The 21,922-nt window shown below is 39.8% G+C and overlaps 1 protein-coding gene across 1 annotated transcript in view; it reads left to right on the top strand.

Annotated features, from left to right (window-relative positions):
• LOC124776007 (zinc finger SWIM domain-containing protein 8 homolog) overlaps window positions 1-21,922 on the top strand; it is a 511,151-nt gene that overhangs the window by 373,815 nt on the left and 115,414 nt on the right. The window contains exons 3-7 of the mRNA XM_047250851.1: window positions 1,112-1,287; window positions 3,725-3,898; window positions 9,216-9,352; window positions 15,290-15,485; window positions 19,810-20,049. Of these exons, the coding sequence (XP_047106807.1) occupies window positions 1,112-1,287; window positions 3,725-3,898; window positions 9,216-9,352; window positions 15,290-15,485; window positions 19,810-20,049 (923 nt within the window). The remainder of the gene's footprint in view (window positions 1-1,111; window positions 1,288-3,724; window positions 3,899-9,215; window positions 9,353-15,289; window positions 15,486-19,809; window positions 20,050-21,922) is intronic.

Below are 21,922 nucleotides of genomic sequence, written 5' to 3'. Positions count from 1 at the left end.
CAACACGACATGACATGGAATAGACTAATGACCGAAGTAGTGCTAGACCATGAATCCTGCAGGGCTGTCCATAAATCCATAAAAGTACAATCGGATGGAATCTCTTCTGAACAGCATGTTGCAAGGCATCCCAGATATGCTCAATAATGTTCATGTCTGGAGAGTTTTGTGGTCAGCAGATTTGTTTAAACTCAGAAGAGTGTTCCTGGAGCCACTCTGTAGCAATTCTGCATGTGTGGGATGGCGGAATGCACAATGGACAGGAATGGATGCAGGTGATCAGACAGGATGCTTACGTACCTGTCACCTGTCGTACCTAGACGTATCAGGGGTCCTACTATATCGCTCCAACTGCACACGTTCCACACCATTACAGAGCCTAAACCGTACACGTCCATCTGCACGATTAAATTTGAAACAAGACTCGTCCGACCAGGCAACATGTTTCCAGTCATTAGCAGTCAAGTGTTGGTGTTGATGGGCCCAAGCAAGGCATAAAGCTTGTCATGCAGTCATCAAGGGTACACTAGTGGACCCTTGGTTCCCAAAGCCCATATTGATGATGATTCGTTAAATGATTCACCCTCTGACACTTAATTGATGACCCAGCATTGAAATCTGCAGCAATTTGCGGAATAATTGCATGTTTGTCACATTGAACAATTCTCCTCAGTCGTCATTGGTCCCATTCTTGCAGGATTGTTTTTCAGCCACTGTGATGTCAGAGAAATTGGATGTTTTACCAGTTTCCTGGTACTCATGGTACACTCTTGAATTGGTTGTATGGGAAGATCCCCACTTCATGGCTGCCTTGGAGATGCTGTGTCCCGTTGCTCGTGCACTGACTATAACACTATGCCCAAACCATGCCATATCTTGATAACCTGCCTGTGTAGTAGCAGTAACCTATCTAACAACTACACCACACACTTGTACACTTGTTGTCTTATCTAGGCGTTGGTGACCGCAGCATCGCATTCTGCCTGTTTACCTATCTCTGTATTTGAAGCCAAGTGCCTGTACCAGTTTTTTTTTTTTCCTTCAGTGTATAAATGTTTCTCAGTGTGGAAGGTTTCATACAAGAAGTGACATCTGATTTTGCTTTTCGAAGGTTTTCATTTGAGTGCGAGTGTGTGCCCACCCCAGAGTGTCGGGCAGGTCCGGGCGCAGTACAATGTTGCAGTGACGTTTGACCGGAGGCGCATCACTTCCTGCAACTGCACCTGCTCTTCAACTGCATACTGGTGTTCGCACATAGTGGCTGTGTGCCTCCACAGGATACATCTGGTGAGACCCTGAGCCACAAATACTGCACATAATTACAGCAATAGTCCACAGTTTCATGCATCACTTCAGTGACTGCCTGATTAGCTTGCTTAAAGTTCTGTGAGCCAAAGCGATAGAAGTTGCAGAACTTGTAGGATAATAGCATGTTGGAAAATTGAAGTGAAAACTCTGCTGGGGATATAAAATTTTTGGTTTTATCTAGACATACACGTAATGCATCAAAAATCACAGAGTGCTTGAGACTGATTAATTGCACTAATGGTTTTAAATATTTGATCCAAGCCCAAGTCCTACTGTGATACTTACTTACAAGCTTTCATATATTTTGTATTTATTTTTTTGTTGTAATGTACACAGTAATTCGGCCAGCACCATACTATGTTGTGGTACATCTGATGATTACAACAGTTTTACGTTAGCATGTACGGACGTTCAGTGTGGAGTGTAATTATTGCATGACAGTGAAACATGGTAGATATACTAAAGTGTTAATTTGGAACTGATTTACAATGGATAAAAAAATTAATTCCAGTCTTGGCCACCAGGTTCAAATCTGGCAGTATACAACATTTGTATGACTATATAACATCCACAGTGTCATTTGACAAGCTGTTAGTGAAACTTTTTATGTGAATGGCAGCAATTATAGTACTACATTGAGGAGACTTTCACCAACTGAAAGGTCTGAGAGAGGCCCAATATCATTAAATGGTTCAAAGAGGATGGTAATGATTTGTAAACATGGTTGAGCTTGGTTTGGACCTGGAAGAGGAATGCGTCTTATCCCGGTGGAAATTACTGATGAGGTTGCTGTTGCTATAACGGACCATGCAGCACACTCCGTGCTTAGTGAAAGTACTAATGCTTGTGCAGTATCACAAGAATTGCCCGTCCCATGGTCAACAGTATGGAAAGTTTTGCAGATTATTTTACACTGGTACCCCTAAAAGATCCAGGTGGGGCAGCAACTGAAACCACATGATCCACAGCAACATTCTGAATTTGCTCTTCAGTTTCTGGCACAGATGGAAGTTGATAACATGTCGCCAGGCAACATTCTCTGGAGTGATGAGGCACCCGTGGTGTGGACTCTCAAAAACCTTTATTCTCAGTCTGTTCTTCTTCTTTGAAGAGAATACACCCAGAGGCTCTGTGAAGTGTACTGTGACATCTGCACATTATTGAGACCTCCTTATACATCATATGATTTCTGTTTTGGAAGAGTGCAGATGTGCGGAAACTACTGTTTTCGTGCAAGATGGAGAAACACTCCTGTTACTTGCTCAGAGAAAGATCTGCTTAATGCAACCTTAGAGGAACGTGTTATTTCCAGAAGTTTTCTAGCTGCACGCCGTGCAAGTTCACCTGACCTGAATCCATGTGATTTTTGGCTCTGGGGATATCTAAAGAAATGCATTTGCCAGGGACACATTCAGTTTCTACCTGAACTGAAGGCCAATGCACAGGAACACGTTGCTCAGATTCCACCAGAACTGCTGCAAGCATCTTTTGATGATGTCATTTTACAGATGCAGCATATCATAGATGTCTCTGGTGCTCATATAAAAAATCAACTTTATGCCCTTCTCCCTATCTTGACCTTACCTGCCTGTGTCTCAATCCTAATCCATTACATATGGAAACATTTCTATTCATCTTTCTTTCATTCACAACACCAAGTTTGCACCTGGTGGCCATAATCTGAACAAATAATTTTTCCAGCTTAAATCAGTTCCGCATTAACGCATTAGAATACCTACCAACTTTTGCTGCTATGCAATAATGACACCCCACATTGAAACTTTGTGAGTTCTTGCACTTTAATTATAAACACCCAATCTATTATAAATGTTTGTGTAGGTTACATTTTATGATTGCAAGATATTAGTAGAAAATTGGCATTTCAGTTTACTTAATGTCCAACTTTCTCATTGCCTTACTGTTCACTTGAAAAGTGTAGGTGGTTTATTTAAATCATCTTCTGATGAGTTGAGTGGGAAAATGTGGTCTCTAACATCTCTCCTGGGTGGAGATTGGGGAAGATTCCACCATTCACATTTTGACGTTGTCATCTACATGTGAAATCCGTAAGCCACGATTGTCTGGGAGTGAGCAGGCTGCATGTTGTATGGCTGGTGGCCTCTCTAGCATCTTGGTTGTTGTAGATCTTCTTTCCATATATTAATCACCCATGTTTTAAATTCATGGCTCTTGAAACTAGGAATATGTAAGTGTACTTTGTGCTTTGATTGCTTACCGAAAAGGTCCACATAGGTACTCATTTTGTTGGAGGCCTTGATGTGATGTAATATATTGAAGGTTCACTAAAGCTCAACCAACTTCTGCATTGTGTTCGTAAGGTGAATGTTTGTTGTCAGCCTCTGTTGCCAGGGTGTTGAGAGCACCATAATGTAATATGTATTCTGTATATTCACAGCCCAATCAAGTGTGCCTGCGGGCTCCTGTGAGTGAGTCATTGTCACGGCTGCACAGGGACCAACTCCAGAAGTTTGCTCAGTATCTCATCAGCGAGCTGCCGCAGCAGATACTCCCGACTGCGCAAAGGCTGCTGGATGAGCTGCTGTCGTCACAACCATCAGCCATCAACAGTGTAAGTACCAGAAGGATAAGTGACTTATTTTCTTGAGAGAAACTAAATTGCAGTACCGGGTGACAATTTGATATAACTATGTTGTCAAGTGTGGTGATGCAGTTGGTGTAGAGAAAGAACTTTAATAAAAAGTAAGTGATTAGTCTAACTATACCTCATGTAGTGACATGGCCACTAGAAACACATATGTGGAAAACAAAGAGAAAAACATGGCAAAGCAGTAAAAAAGGGGGGGGGGGGCAATCCAGTCACTCATATTGGAGATTGTATCAGTTTGGAGAAGACTGCAGCAGTCTTTCTCATTGCCCTGTAGTGTTTTGATGACCGGTATCTCAGTTTTTCCTTCTCCTTCCTCCTCTTCCTCTTCTTCTTTCAAGGAGTTGGTGATTTACTGTTCCAGTTGCAGAAGTTGTTACTTTCATTTCTTTGTCTTCCATTACATTGCTTTCCATTTGGTCTATATGATAAAACTTCTTTTGGTGTTCTTCCATTTTGCATTCTGTTCAGGTGTGAGGGACATCTTTCTTTAATTTTGTCAGTTCTGTCTTGTATTTTGAAAATATTTAATTCTCTCCAGCAGATTGTCATTTTGAAATATACTTAGTTTTGTGCAGCCTTTCGCAGATCTCAGGAATCATACTTCTGATCCCTGTTTGTTACCAAGAAGTTTAGTATACATCACCCATGTGTCTCAGCTGTACAGCAGAACTCACACAGCCATCACTTTATAATATTTCACTCTTGTTATTTTTCTTGTACACTTAGATAATATTCTTCAGATTGTTCTGCATATGGCCTGGTACTCAGTCTGTCATAGATATCAAGATCAGCGCTGTAAATATGTCACAACCAAGATATTTTAATTGAGACACTTGTTAAGTAGGACTATTATATGAGAGTTATTTTTGTTCACAATGGATATTTAGCTTCTAAAAGCTATAGTGTAGGTCTTTTGTGCAGATACTTTAATGTTACACATCAAGAATATCTGTTGAAAATAATACACATATCTGTGAAAGTCATTGTGAGCTAGTTGAATAATAACCTGCTCTTCAGGAAACAGCTTTGCATTTAGGATTATTCTTTAATTCTTTCAATTCCTTGGCTTGCTCGGAGCTTCCATTCTCTAATTGCATTATCTATATGGATAGTAAAAAGTATAGGATATAAGCTACATCTTTTGCTTCATAATGTATAGTTTCTGTTTTTTATGTTTTGTGTGTGTGTGTGTGTGGGGGGGGGGGGGGGGGGGCGCCATGACACAAGTTTCTAATAATGTCCACAACACGAAGGTATCCTCATTTAATCATAATGTCTTGCAGGAGAGATTTTTGAGCCTGTCAAAATTGATTATAGGTCATTGTGATGTATGTCTCAAGGTTAATTCCTCTTCTTCTCCAAATAAGTATTTTCAGAGAAAATATGCCATCTGTATTGCTTGAAGAACTAACTGCATTAAGAAACAGTCAATAATACAAAAATATCTTAAACTTTCTGGCAGAGGAACTGTAAGCCGAACCGGGACTTGAACCCAGAACCTTGCCTTTCATGAGCAATGCTCCACCAAGTGAGCTATTTGGGCACAGCTCATTATAATGGTTCTCTTGCTTGAGATTTTCTTTCAAAGAGCAGGCTCAGTCAGTTGTAGGAAAGGCACATAAATAAGAAGAAATGTGATTTTTTCATCACTGTGATGTAAAATAAAATCAAGCTATTTACATATACATTCTGTTAAATTTTGCTAAGTAGAGGTAATTAACAAGATTATTGCTTTTGTGATAAGAGCATTGGTGATGAAGAATTGAAACAAAGAGAAGGCATCCAAACCAAAAATATTGTCGGCCGAGTGACTATCGACAACAAAGAGCATTATTAGCCGTGTGATATTTTTGTAGGCAGCTGTGATTGTGAATTGACTCAGGAGGGCAATCTATCTGTCACCATTTGTGACTCACATATGGGAGGGTGGAGCCAATTGAGCTCCAGTGAGCTTATGTATTGGAGGCTTACTAAGGAAATTGTAGCTCCTAGGCCCATCTGTAAATGGACGTCCTGGATTCACAATTGTGAGGATGGTAAACAACTACGCAGTGGAAGGATTACCGTGAGGAGCAGTCGCCTGAAGTTTATGCACTGTCCCTTCATGCTTGTGAGGTATGGTGTCCAATTGTCTTGATGGTTTACATAGGAAGTTGGGGGATGTCCATCTTTCTTACAGCAGGTGCAGTGTGCCCAGTGATCAGGAGAGTCGGCAGAGATTTGAGAGATGGTGAAGCACTGTTTCAGCCACTGCAAATAGATGTCCTAATCCTCTTTGGCATCATTAAAAGGCAGAAACACTGATGGGTGGTTGTCCACCTGTGAAGTGAGCTCTGCTTTCATTAGGTGGGTACCCTGAAACTGCAGGTCATGCTGCAAAAATTGAATTTCCTGTTGGAGCAACTCATTTTGCTGCTGCTGTGTTGTTGTTGTTGTTGTTGTTGTTGTTGCTGCTGTACAAATGGCTGCTGAAACTGCCGTCACAAGTATTGTTGCAGTTCGCAGAGTTGTACGAGCTTTACATCCACGGGACACTACTAATCATGTACCTAATTGGCAATTTATTGTGATCGGAATCTGACAAGGCTGGGAGTGACGGAGAATCTGCAGAAACTGGCCAAGGGGTGTCAGAAGTGGGTCGCCGAGTGTGGGCAGGAGGGCAGCACGAAGAAAATGGTCAACAGAGACAGAATGACGGAATAACAATGTTGAACGAGTATCCAACAGCGAAAAACCTAAGGTGTAGTGACTCGTAAGATCAGAACAATGATGTGTACTGACTACAATAAAAGAACCTGGTGAAATCTCGACTGGAAACAGTCACTACATTGCTAGCTTTTTAGTATGGCTGCGAGCATTAATTGGCCACCAAGATACATATAGCTCTGTGGCCAACAGTACAGCAGTGAGGTTAGTGCCCATTGATGTAGCAGTGCCATCTAGTGCCTTTCATAGTGTTCCATGCCCTCCAGAGAGCTTCCGAAATGGGCAGCCAGGATTCCGGAGTTTCCTGCAGCTTCTTTCGTGTAATATTTTAATTGCCAGCTGTTGGGACTAAAACATATTTTAATTTTATTTTGCAAGGCATATTAATTCTATTAGGTGAGATAGCAGAAAATGTGCTGTGGTTTGATGTACAAGTTGCTGTTATCAAGAAACTCTTTTGTGCGAAGTGGGCAAGATAGTGTCCCCCAAAGCTTTAGGGTCAAAATTAGAGAGATGGTAGAGGATACTAAACTGAGCACTATGAGTCAAGAAAGCAATTATCAGAATGGAATATTTAGTATTTCATGACATAGCAATTGTTCAAAGCAATGATTGCAAATCTTGGTGCATGCATTAAAACATAATCCATTGACATAAATGGACTTGGGATTCAGAATCCTTTGTTCCCATTGCTTTCATATGCTGTCAATGATAGAGATGTGATAGATACTCCAGCACTATTCTCCACATGGTTTTCCTTGGAGTGTGCATTTCACAGTTGAAGGGTGCTCATGGATGAATCTCTATCACACAATACGTCATCATATCCTCAAATTCTACTTTGGGAACAAGTCTTTGTCCAGAACCTTGACCAACTCTGTGTCCTAAATATCCCAGTTTCTCCTACATTTCTGACCATAGCAGTGTTTCTTTCAGTTACGATGACACCTGTTCTGAAATGTTTCTGTACACATTCATTTGGTTTTTCAGGTGTTGCATCTAGCACCACCTTACATAAAATGTTTTTGTAGGTCTGCTGGTTCCTGTAATGAATATTCTTCCAGTTTTACAGGCAGTTGCGAACAGTTATAAATTCCAACACATACATTACATGGATGACTGTTCATTGTTTGTTACGGAAGCTCCACCAACGTTAGTGTGAATGTTATAAAATGTGAGCTTTTTACTAAAATGGACCTAGCACATTCAAAACTTAGCACACTCTGGAATATGCATTTCTGACCATTACTTCCTTATCTGAAAATACTCAGTTCAGGAACTTCTACCATACATATAATTTTGACCATAAAGGTTTGGGACACACTGTATTCGACATCATTTCTGAATAAACATGGAGCACGTCTCATGAAGTGTCTTAGCAAGACTTTGCACCTTAAAATATATTGATATTTCAGAACTCAGTAACAGCTATTGTAGCCATTAAAGTGGCATGCTAGACTGAGATTTGAACCTGGACCTTTCAATGGCAGTTTCATTTACTTAGTGAGTTCGCAGTTTCATTTACTTAGTGAGCCATTCACACACAACTCAAAACTAATATGAAAGCTTTTAATTTGTGGAAAACTTTTGTAACTTCTCACACTTTATTGCTTGCCATCATTAATGATCTAAACAAGACATAAAAACCCTTTCTTTTTTTCTGCCCACCCCCCCTCCCCTCCCTCCACTGCAGAGTGAAAGAGTCAGTCTGGAAATTTACCCCATGCTGTGAGTAAACCATTACACTCTCGTGAGGGCTAGTCGAGCAAAGTATGAACAGGAGCTCAGCATACAGTGGAATGCTGACAGGTAGTGGTAGATTGAAGTTTCATAAATCTTGCATGGGTTGCTCAGTTAGAAAGAGTGTTTTTGGCAAAAGACAAGTGTCTGTGTGTTGAGTACCAGTTGGACACTTGGTTCCCCTGTATAGGGGAGTTCTATATTGATGATAGCACAAGTTTTGTATTTCTATCCACCAACTTGTTTGCCACTCAATTCAAAATCATTCTCAAACGTTTTAAGGGTGTGTGGTGAGGGCAGCACAGTTCTGTCCTCATTACTAATATTTAATACACTCGAGAAAGATTCGTGGTTGTATTAAAATCAGTTGTGTTAATAAAACTGGAACATAATTGGCAACTGGAACATGTGATTCCAATAAACATGCAATCAGCAGTTGTGGAAGTACTCCAAACTTGCAGAGTGGTCTAACCACTTTCTTGTGGGCAAGACTGGTGCAAAACATTTACTGGAAAAATGGGAGTTAGCGCATTAAGGAATAGGTGTTTCTAAGACAACAAGCTTTTGTGCAATGGTTGCATCTATTAAAGGAAATAAATCATAAGTGAATTGTTATTTGAAAGTATTAAGAGTAAAGTTAACAATATTTATTGTCTGTTTTGTTATTCAGAGTTGTAACAATGTTACAACAGTTTGTTTGCAGTGGAGATTTTAAGTACCTTGTTAACTGTAAGCTGTTTTGTTGCATGGGAAATCATTTTCTTAATGATGTAATAAATAGTTATATCTGGCTATCTATGTGCAACATGTTCTGAAAGTTCTGTATTCATAGGTTTGTGGAGCTCCTGACCCTACAGCAGGCGCATCAGCAAATGACCAGACATCATGGTATCTAGATGAGAAGACACTTCACGACAACATCAAGAAGATTCTCATAAAATTTTGTGTGCCAGCTCCAATAGTATTCAGGTGAGTACAAAATGTTGCTGGAGAGTCTCAAATACAATTATGCCTTTTCTGACATGCAAGGAAAATGTAATTGTCAACTTGTGGTGTTCGAAATGTAAGCAGCTTTACTTCAAATTTTCTGATTATTCTCTAACAGTGATGTATGCCGTGTGCACAAAAATCTTGTACACACCAATGAATGTGCTGTTACATTAGCCCATACGTTTCAGGGTAAGTATATTCAAACACAAATAGCCAATATTGTAGGCATGTTTGCTGTTGTCAGAGGAAATTGAATGAACTGTAATGGGCTAGGATTGTAGGAACCCTTGTGTTTGAGCTTTCTGTCAGAAACATTTCACAGATGTTACATGTGCCCAGCTCTAAACATCAGGCAGCATCAAACACAAATCATTGCTCTTGTGGGCCAAAGAACAGCCAAGTGTAACGGCCTAGACCACACCTGTATCCAGAGTGCCAGATTGCCGCAGTTAATGACCTGTGCTGGCAGAAACACCACTCACCTTGTGTCTACTTCCACGTCATTGACTTGCACGATGTGATCACTGAATTTGGAACACTGACTAGCTTTCAGGAAGCTTCTGTGGTCGTACCTACTTTAGCCAGACATCAGTCACTGGCCTGTGTTAGAGACATTATGTGTGACACAGAAACATGGCTCCTTCTGTGAAGACAGCACTGGACAGCAGGATTTAAATCCCTGGGGTAAAACAGCTGAGAGTCGAACAGCTGGCTTGTGTTGTTAGCATGTGTCGAATTTTACTGAGCAGGTCATTGGCACAGCACTGCCATGTGTCAGCTGTCACCGTGGGACCTACTGACGCAGCATTGGAGTGGTGGTGTAACTATGACGCTGCTGCCAGAGTCCTCCAGCTGCCTGCCTGTGCTTTCCAACCATCGGTCCAGAGTTTGACTCTGGGCGACACTGTCGATTGCCGTCTTCCTGCAGCAAAGCTGTGTTCAGTGCCCCAGACTCCAGTGCTGAGTCGGTGACTATTGAGTCCACATTCTCTGTGAAAGCTGCCTGACCGCCAGTTGTGTGTATGCTGCAGGCTGTTTGCTTTGCATGCCTCACCTGCTGCACTGATAGGAAATATTACAATACAGTGTCAAGCTGTGCCAGATTTGGGGACACACCCAAATGATTGTCCAAATTAGATGGAATAATAAACGACTGTATTGTTCATCAATTGTCTCTCCGCAGCCAGCTATAGCCTTCTCCTGTCTCTCTCATCATGATTGAACCCAAGGATGCCCCAGGTGTGACTGAGGGAGGCGGCACAGTGGATAGCTCACTGGACTCTCATTCATTGAGGACTGCGGTTTAAACCAATGTCTGGCCATCCTGATTTAGGTTTTCCGTGATTTCCCTAAATTGCTTCGGACAAATGCTGGGATGGTTCCTTTGAAAGGACATGGCAAATTTCCTTCCCCATTCTTCCCTAATCCAATGGGACCAATGACCTCACTGTTTGGTCCCCTCTCCAAAATCAGTCAACCAACCAACCCCAGGAGGGTGTAGAGCACATCCTGATAAGTGTCGAAATGGCTCCCACCACATAGTAGTGGTTTTATTGCACCCATGACCCACTATACAAATATTGAGTGTTATGTAGATTCGTAAAGGCACCTGCACCTCATAGAAGCAGGATCATCACAGCGATATTGAGTGGAGAAAGCCCACTGTTCATTCATTGGCTGCCACCATCCTGACTTGGATCAAGGAGGAGCATTTTACAAACAAATGAGACAGCACCTGGTACTGCAGAAATTTACAGAATGGAGGAACAAATGGAAGGTGTCTTCCACCAATTTTCCATCACACACAAGCATGCAACATCTCATGAATCCTAAACTACTGACCCCAACATTCCGTCCTTTAAATGACCACCACCACCACCACCACTGTCAGCACCACTCCACACTATGCTATTACACAGTCAGAAATTAAGTAGAAGTGGTTTCAAGCAGAAGTGTCAGTTTGTGTGTAATGAATTTTACTGTCTATTAAATTCGTCACAACACTGAGTAGGTGATGAAAGATTTTTATGGCTATATATCTCACTCTGTTCTCTGCCACACTTAGACTGAGTGATGGATGTGTAAGAAGTTTTTGACAACCTCATCAGGAAATAAAAGTGCTGGGAGGCTGTTGTCAGCATGCTCATCTATCTATAGGCTGCTGATGACAGGTTCTAGATTAAACACCACATATTATTGTTATAACATATTCTGTGCAGTAAAGCATTGCTCCAGAATATGATACATGAAAACATTATTGAGCAAAAATAGGAACAGTAAGTCAAATTTTTACATTTTAGTCTTCAAAGTCTAATGTTGTCCACAATGCAAAAGTTGCAGTGTTTAGACATTGAAGATACATGACACATGACCTACAATACACAAGAATTTGAAACATTCTCTTTAGTTTAACCCTTATATACAATTTCTGGTGCACAACTGCATGTATTTTTTTAAATCTAACTTCAGTGAGAGTCTGTTTGCAGATGAATCATTTAATAATTTTCATCAAAGTTTTATTTACAAGGCATGTTTTGTAAGCAAGGTCCATTTGAACATAAGTACACAACGAAATGTTATTTCAAAAAAGTAAATTTATTTTCAGATAGTACATACTTCACTCTATTTTTCTACGTAATTGCTCTGTTTGTTGAAGCATGTATCGTACTTCTCAACCAATTTTAAGACACCCCCTTCATAAAAACTTGCTGCCTGCTCTGATAACCAAGAGTTCATTGCTGTTTTCACATCGTCATCATCATTGTAACGGTTGCCACTGAGGTGTTGTTTGAGGTGGAGGAACAGATGGTAATTGATCGATGCAAGATCAGGACTGTAGGGTGGATGGTCTAAAACTTCCCAGCCAAAACTGTCCAATAAATCGCGGGTCTGACCTGCAGTGTGAGGTCTTGTATTGTCATGGAGAAGGAGAATTCCCTTTGTCAGCATGCCACATCTTTTGTTTTGAATTGCTCTGTGTAGCTTTTTCAGGTTTTGGCAGTATGCTTACGCATTGATAGTGGTTCCTTGTTGCACGAAGTCTATCAACAAAACACCGTGCGTATCCCAAAACACCGGCGCCATGATTTTGCTCTGGGACAGAGTCTGTTTGGCCTTCACCTTTACAGGCGAGTGTGTGTGTGTCTCCATTCCATTCAGGCATGATATGCGAAATACACATTTCGTCTCCAGTTACAATCTGACGCAAGAAGCCCTCACCTTCTTCCTGATAATGAGTCAAGAACTTCATCGCACACTCAAATCTTTGGTTTTTGTGGTCCTCTGTTAGGAGTTTTGAGACTCAACGGGAGCACAATTTCCTAAACTTTAGGTGTTCAGAAACAATGTTGTAAAGCACTGATCTCGACACATTTGGAAATTTGCTTGAGAGACCTCTTATTGTGAAGTGCCTGTTCTCACGAATCCTCGCTTCAACTGAAGCCACCAAATCATTGTAATCAAAGAAGGGTGACTGGGGTGGTCCTCATCATGGACTTTGTGATGGTCATCTTTGAATTCTCTTATCCACTTATGCACTTTGCTTTCACTCATAACAGTATCACCGTACACTTCGCAAATCTGTTGATGAATATCTGCAGCAGACAGGTTCCTTGCAGACAAAAACCATATTGGTGAGCGAACCTGACACGTGGCGGGCGAGTTGATAGTCTTAAACATTTTGAAAGCACAAAACAGAACCATACAGGTTAGCTACAGAGCTGAAAGTGAGCACAGTTGTCCCTGAGGCATGCTGGTACATGACGCCTGTGCCCGTTGCGGTATGTGCACAAACTACTAGTGTCTATAACAAAACAGACCTTACTTAAAAAACACGCCTTGTACATTTCCAAGCATTGAAGTTTCTGTATTAGGCTTCATTATAATACTGTATTTACCCGAGTATAAGATGACCCCCATCTCTCACCCCCATTTATAAAAATGAGGCTCCTCGAGAAAAAATTATTTTTACATATTCTGACTAATAAAAATAACAAATTTTTTTATTGACATGAAGAACAAACCTAAAAAAATACATGTTCGAAACTTTCGCCATTTGTTGATTGAATGATTCTCATTGATTTGTGAATCATTTTCTTTTCTACCCTTTTTGCTTACCAACCCTGTCATCTGTGGTATCACCATTTTCAATCATCATCATCATCATCATCATCATCATCCCAATAGTAAAACTGTGAGAGTTCAATCTTCGTTGTCACAAATATTAGGCTGTTTCTTCTGAATACGTTGCAATTTCTGAGGTTGTGGTTGCAGTGAACTGAGAACACAGCTGTTCCCTCCACCATCCCAGCCTGAATTCATTTCTGATTTTGCTCTTACCCTGACATGAAAATGTTACAATGTCTGTCGCTTCTAAACATATCATCTGGCCACCACTATCTCATAGGCTGCATAGAACCAGCAGCTAACATACGCCCTTTTGTTCCCGTTATATGTCATGGCAGGCTTTGTCAACATTGCAGCACAAAACATGTAAGTAAGCCACTGGTCCTTATCTAGACTCTTGCCTTCCCAAGCAGAAATGGATACTGTTGAGTATTTGTCCAATTGTAAAATCTGTTCAGTTCTGACTACACGTGGATTTCGGTAAACTGAAGTTTAAACATAGTAGATGTTCATAAAAAAGATAAAGTACTTGGCATTCCCATTGTTGATAATACAGTGTTAATTTGCTGCTGCCTCATTACTCCCCTCCCCACACTTATCCTAGTTCTCCATGAAGCTGGTGTCACTGGTCCCCTTCCAAACCTCTCGTACTGCTGTGCTTGAGCAACTGTGGAACACAGACTGCAATTTCTTCTAGGGTGCAAGTCGTATGTAACAACAGCAACTAATACATAAATAAAACATTACAATCATAATTCCGTCCAGTTAATGAACTTTTGCTCGTCCAGTGATCTACTGATGTCTGTTGGTACTATATCCACAACAGGTCTTGCTGCTGTAATTTATTCTTACAATAACAAATACAGTCAATGTAATATGATTTATTCCATTTATTAAACACTTCACTCTGGATTAAGTTTCCTTCTCATTTCATCTGAATATGACCATCATGCTCTATACCTGATTAAAAGCTGGTAGCATTTTAATCTGGTTTTCTAATACATGAACAGCAACCAAATTTCTCACTTGCAATCCACTTAGTAAATTGTTACCATCTCACGTAACCAAATAAAATATTGTTCTAGGTTCTGAATCAAGAATGTCTTTTGAAGGTTAACATTTTCGCTTTTGAGTGTTGCCTTTATTTAAAAAATGGGATTAATGTTTGTATACATTATAGATACATGTATGAAAACTTTGTTTGCAAACTTTTTCAAATACAACAAAGAGTTCATAAGATTATAGAATTTAATGCTAGTTCTGCTTGTGTTTCACAGAATTGTCAAATTCCAAGCAGAGAAATAGATTATTGTAGTGGCTAGTTCGTAGTTTCTTGCGTATCCTTTTGTATTGGCATCACGCAAGTCAAATGTCGCACGATTGTTCGATAATGTGTTAATGTCGATAATGCATTAAGCGCTTCGGTGTATTGGAAAACCTTGAGTCTGTTCAGATGCAAGTATCATTTGCCCAGCCCTGCTCTTCAGAATTCTTCAGAATAAATCTGTACGTGAGCTCAATAGCTAAAGTTTCATCCATAAATATGAGTGTGCACCTATATACCATATTAAGCAATGTAAAAATGTTTATGTTGGCAGCAATAGGGGTAAATACAGTACTTGCTCATTACTGTCGTTCATCAAGGAGAATTGTTTTGGCTCAATGGATATTTCAGATCATTTATATACAATATGTGTTAATGTTCCCATTATTAGATGTTTTATCCTTAGCTTATTCATATTGTGCCTTATGTCTCTCTTTCTCTCCCCCTCTCTCTCTTCTCTATGCCAGTGACGTGAACTACTTGAGCACTACAGCTCCTCCGGCAGCAGCAGAATGGAGCAGCCTGCTGCGGCCACTCAGAGGTCGCGAGCCCGAGGGGATGTGGAACCTGCTGTCGATTGTTCGGGAGATGTTCAAGAGGAATGACCGCAATGCTATCCCATTGCTCGAAATTATAACTGAGGAGTGTGTTGCATGTGAACAGGTTTGTTTCTGTAAATATTAGGATGTTGCATGTGTTTTTGTGTCTTGGTGCAGCATCACCACAGATGTTGGCTGCATGGATTGGTCATAACAGAAACAACAGGGAGAAAAATTGGTCTCTCTGTTAAACATGGTTGTTTCACAGTCACAGCACTTTTAACAGCATTTGTCTTGATAGCATTAAAGTAACCCACTAGGTCCTGAATTAGCAGTAGGTCACAGCATTTAGTCATGAAAATTTGGGTCATATTTTATTTTTGTCATTCTAGATTGTGTTAACAAGATTATAGATAATGCAAGAGATCATGAACAAAAAGTATTTTTATAAATGCAAATGGGCATGTTCTACAGAGGAAATGTAGGTTTTTGTTTTTCATTTATAAATATGTAGTTGTCCTACCAAGCAGTCAGTATTTGTAGAGTCTGTTTACATGATAAAAACATTGCTTTTCATTTGTAAAACGTATTCTTGTAGAGATGTCCACTGGGGTGTCTTTTTCTCCACCACTGGGGATATTCCATACAGTAACAAAAGTCTAACAGCCTGGATTTTCTCCCAAAAGAGCATCAAACTCAGACTTGCCCTATGCCCGCCGTTACCTCTGATGTTAGCTTGGATTTGAGAGTCTTAACCATTTCTACGAGGGCAACCTGATAAATTTCAATTCCTTAAGCCTGTTGGCAAATAAGTTAAAGTTACTATGGGTGTATGGCAGAGAATTTTCAATTTCAGGGTCAGTGAAAGCATTTTGTGCCTCTTATTCTGAAACTGAAAATTCTCTTGGAAATAAATCAGTCACAGATTTCACAGCTTGAAAATGATCATTATAAAAACCCCATCTCATTAGGACAGGTTCAAGGGGCAACACTAGGTTTGGCAGCAGTTCTGTTTACTATAACACACAATGGGGGCTTCAAGGAACACTTTCTTGGTGTATGAAATTGTTTTATTTACTTCTGGATAGCTGCCGTACACTTCTTCAGTGATATATTGCAGTTCGTGGGTCAGATAGATGAAGTGAATTAGTTGTGGATAGAATATGCATAGTGCAGATACTGTCTTCATCATGTAGGCCTCATAATCCAAATAGATAACAAGAATTTTTTTCTTGAGGTGTCTAAGGTCACAGCACATTTGGATTGTCCATTCACAAAACAAGCTACAGTTGAATGATTTCTACAAACCAACACTTTTGTAGGAAATCCAGAATGGCTGTGACAGTTCTTCCCTGTTGAGTTTGCCAGCAGTGAGACTACCCACAAAATCTAAATACTTTTTGCTTAACGTTGGTTCATCAGGAATCCGTTGCACATGGTGCTTTTGTAGGAACATGCAACATTCAAGCTCATGGAAGTTTGTACCTTGGAGTGTTCACAGCAGTGATAGCAGTGTACATATGGAAAAAAAAAATCATTTGTGGAGTGTGGAGTATTTTGCATCTATGTCAATAATATTCACTTCTTAGGCAATAGCAAAGCTTTGTTTTTTGTGTATGTGCGCATCATAACATATATGTTGCTGAAGTTGAGACTCGTAACAATATTATGAAAAGGGTAGTTGCTAGTCACCATGTAGCGAAGATGCTGAGTTGCAGATAGGCACAACAAAGACATGTCAGCGTCTCTGCTATATTGTGAGTAAGAATGATCCTTTTCGTAATATTGTTACATTCCATCCTGGATTTTCCATCATTTGAAGTTGAGGCTTAATATGGCACCCGATCTGCTTATTACGTAGTGGACATAGAACAGTATCCCCATCAGTAACGAAGGTGTTATCCACAGTAACTCAAGAACTTGATTTAGATGCTAATTTTAATACAGCAGTTGACATTGTTAACACAAAACAGTTGTGAATTGTTGGAAAGTGCTATTTGGCGAACTTTTCTTGGTGCACACACTCACTAGATCTGAAAGAGTAGAAGTTGTTAGTAGTCAGAAAACTGTGGTTGTTAGTATTTAATTGGCCCAACTGCCTATGTCAACTGCACAATAAGCTATTTACTGCACACAAAAATGGCTCCTACAAGGCTACACACAGTATTGTTGTATTTGCTTTGATTTTTGAGAACTGAAATTCTGAATCTCAGAAAATTAAACAGAAACGTGTTTTTTGTAATCCAACTCTGTGAAATTAAAAATTTTTTATTTCATTTTATTTTTAGAGATAATTTACTTCCTGTCTTCAAGTTTTATGGTAGGTCAGTTTTAAATTTTTTTTCTGAGAATATGATTTACTGAGGGTGTGTGGAAATATGAAGGCGAGTAAAAAGGGAATACCGTATTTACTCGAATCCAACCCGCACTCGAGTCTAAGCTGCACCTGAAAAATGAGACTCGAAATCAAGGAAACAAAAAATTCCCGAATCTAAGCCGCACCTGAAATTTGAGACTCGAAATTCAAGGAGAGAGAAAAGTTTTAGGCCGCACCTCCAAATAGAAACAAAGTTGGTCCATTGTAATATGAGACACAATTTAGGTCAAATGAATGACGATACAGCTACAGTAGTTTGGTTCCAGTCGTAAGCTTAGCAGTTAAGCTTTACCAGGTAGCCATTGCTATGCGTCAGGCGCTCCGCCCCTATTTATACAGGTACCCTTTCTTTTTCATGTGCTTCGTCTGGTTTGAATTGACTGCTTATTTTTCTTTGATCTGATAAGTGCCGTTCTCTTTGTTATAGGTGTTTACGTCACTCTAAGCTGAAAATGCGTTACTGTACAGTGTCATGCATTGTTTGTCGAATTCTGATAATGAGTGTTTACGGCCTGTCGCTGCTCGCGGCATGGCTTGCTTTTGTGCGCGCTTCCGCCGCTTACAATTAAAAAAAAGAGAGGAATTGTTTCATAAGCGAAACAATGGCAAGAGACTGCTATTTGTTCTTACTTACATTTCTGCTTTCTTTGATAATGATTAACAAGAACCAAATAATAGACTGCGTGATAGATGATGTTCTGAACGAGAGTTTAGCGAAAATTTTTCTCCGTTTGAAAATCTTTGCAGATGCCTCTTTAGTATATTACATTCTGCACAGAAATTAGAGTCATCTTAGATTTAAAAATCTAGTCAATTGCCGTGCTTCATTTCTGAATGTATCACTATAAGGCATAAGAATAATACGAATATAAACATGACATGATATGTATATTCTTCTGCGTTTGCTGTTGTCTCACTCTAGTTTCGTAGTTTATTAGGCAGACAGTATTTAAATGAGATAGCAGCAAACACGAAAGAATACATGGCAACATGTTTATATTCGTATTATTCTTATGGTGCAGAGAATACTGCATGTGATTTACAATCCATAAAAGTTCCTATTAGCAACCACCTCTTCCCACAGGTAGAAAAGAATTCAGAACGTAGAGTTGGCCATATTGACAAACATCCCAAACAGTCTTGCAAGTCGGATTTTCGTAGTACATTGAAATGCTGTTACATTCGAAGATGAACAATACGGAATTTATATTTACTTCGTTGGATAATGTATGAAAATGCAGTGGTCGAAACTCGGGGCGGAGAAAAAAAGCTCGTCTTCCACCTCTTTTTTTTTTTTTTTTTTTATGCAGAGGTTTTGGCGCCAGTATTTATCTTTGTATTTGTGCGTGCAAAGCATGCCTGTGTAGCGCTACATACATTCGACGGCAGAAGTTAGTTGTGGCGGCACCTGCCAACATTTCTCAGAACTTCCTCTTACTTTGCACTCGATTCTAAGCTGCAGGCGGTTTTTTGGATTACGAAAACCGGAAAAAAGTGGGGCTTAGATTCGAGTAAATATGGTATGTAACTTTATGTAGCATAAAGATAAAATATGTAAAAACATGTATTATGGTGTAATATACAAAAATATATAACCATAAAATGAAATGTATGAACTCTGCCAATAATATTCTGGAGTTGTCAACAGGTATATAAACAAGACTGTAATTTTGCTTGGGTATTTATTTATATTCTCCTCCACATGCCTCCTTACAACCTGCCCTCCTTCCACCTGCCACATTACACTCTTGTCTTCCACCTCACACCCTCTTCCACCTTCCTACTCCCACCTTCTTCCTTCTTCATGTGCGGACTACCTCTCTCCATCTTCCACAGGCTTCCTACACCTCCCCTTATGTGTATCAAATTTGTTTGTGAAAGCTTGGCAGCATTTTTTAATTTTATTTTTTATTTTTATTTTTTTTAACCTGCCGCCCACCTAGCACCACAGTTAGACCAAATTTCTGGCATCATAATAATGTATCCATCATAAATTTAATTACTGTTCAGCAGTTTGGAATGAATTTCATTAGTATGGACTCAACTGATTGGCATGCTTGTGCTATTTCAGATTCTTGTGTGGTGGTTCAATACAAAAGTAGCACTCCACAATGGAAGTTCGGGGCACGGAGGAGGAAAACATGGCAGTGTGAACAGTAATAGTCACACATCGCAGCATGCATGTTCTTCACTGTGCGATGAGATTGTTATTCTCTGGAGGTTGGCAGCTCTCAACCCTGGGCTGTCTCCTGAAGAGAGGCAACTGCTTCATGGACAGTTCTCCGACTGGCATCTCAAGATTATTGAAAAGGTCAGTATGGGAATTCCTACACCATGCTTGGAGTTCTGGTAGAGGAACTAGGCTAAGCTTTCAATTCTGTGTGTTTATCTTAAGAAGTCAACCCTGGCAAATTGCTATACTTTGATTTAAATAACTTCATGATTGAATTTTCAGTGAATCAAGTGATAGAAGCAACTGCCTGCTAGTCTTGTTTCCCAACAGTGAGTCCACTAAGTGTGGTATATGCATGCGTACTGTGTGGTTGAGCAGTGTAAGGTGTGAGTGAGTTGCCGTAATGAGGTTGGGCCAGGTAATCAGACTTGGTGTTGCACAGAGAACCCGAGCTATTGCTGGGTGCAGTAAGCATCTGAGAAAGGAGGGGGCAGTGCAGGGTGCTTGGCATGTGAAATGGCTCAGTGACTTGGAAATATCCTGTGGTAGGGGTGTGTGTGTCACCACATGCTTGAGGAAGCAAGGCAAGATGGCCCAGGAACTGAGTAACACTAAAATTGTTTATAGAATCATCAACAAAAGATAAACAATACAGGCATGTGACACATGCTGAGTAGCACTATGTGTTACCTGAGGGATAAACCAAATATCTATTATTGTCAACGAATAAGTCAATAGTAATAAATTATTTTATGAATAATCAGAAGAAGAGTGCAGAAACTGCAATTTCTCCAGATGTAAACTATTGCTTATCGTCAGCATGAGCATGATGATGGTGAATTTCATGAATGATGGTAAAGTTGCAAGTTGTTGTGCGTTGAGCAAGTTAGTGGTCAGGTGACCAAGGTTTATAATAGGCTTACAAGCCAGAGCTGTGGATGTTTTGTTGATATACTGTTGAACTGGCAAGGTGTTTGGAAGGTAATATGTGGCTACAGATGCACTTGGGTTTAAGTGTGGTTGTAATGATAGTACTGGCTTAGAAATGCATTGTAATGAAAGTCCACAAGAATTGTTTTTTTATATTTCTTCTTTGTTGATAACGGTTTCAAGTATGGCCCATTTTTACCTATGTATAATCCAGCTGTTAGATATATTGTGTGTGTGTTTTGTCATTGATGAAAATCAATATGATACATAAAATTTAGGAGTGTATTTTGTTTTGAATTAACAGTTCTCGATACATTTTTTATTCGTAATTCTATTAGTTCATTTAGGATGTTGTTTGGATATGTGTGGATTTCTATTTCCTCCATGTAGCTTCTTTTTTCTGACCTATGAAGAATGGAAAGATTAGTGCTTATGTCTACTGCAGTGCATTCATTTTCTCAAAGATGAATACTACATGTGGAGAGGTTGTTTTCACGTTTGTATCTTGTAGTAAATTTTTGTCCTGTTCGTCCAAATAAGCTCTAATCTTTCCATTCTTCCTTGAGCAGAAGAAGAAAGATACATCAGCTACTTGGAGGAAATTGAAATCATTCTTATTGGTGACAGGTAATTCAGAACAAAAGACAATCCTGAATTTTAAGTATGACGCAAGTCAATATTTTGTCAAAGATTAAAAATTTGAAATCAAACCAATCTCTGACTCACAGATTGATAATTTAATGACTATGCACATACACACACATCAAAAAAAGTTCTGGATCACCTCGGTTCCGAGAGTTCTGGAACCTGTATAGAAAATTGTAATAGAGGTCAACATAAACATCATTTCTGCTCTGTTTATTGCTCATTAACACTGCACAGTGCATGTTGTACCACCATACAGTGAGACCTTCAGAGGTGATGGTCCAGATTGCTGTACACAACAGTACCTCTAATACCCAGTAGCATGTCCTCTTGCATTGATGCATGCCTGTATTCATCGTGGCATACTATCCACAAGTTCATCAAGGCACTGTTGGTCCTGGCTGTCCCACTTTGCAACGACGATTCGGCATAGATT

This window comes from Schistocerca piceifrons, chromosome 1 (genome assembly GCF_021461385.2).
Source record: "Schistocerca piceifrons isolate TAMUIC-IGC-003096 chromosome 1, iqSchPice1.1, whole genome shotgun sequence".
NCBI classification, from domain to species: domain Eukaryota; kingdom Metazoa; phylum Arthropoda; class Insecta; order Orthoptera; family Acrididae; genus Schistocerca; species Schistocerca piceifrons.
The sequence above is the reverse complement of the archived record's forward strand: the minus strand, read 5'-3'. Positions and strand labels throughout refer to the sequence as shown.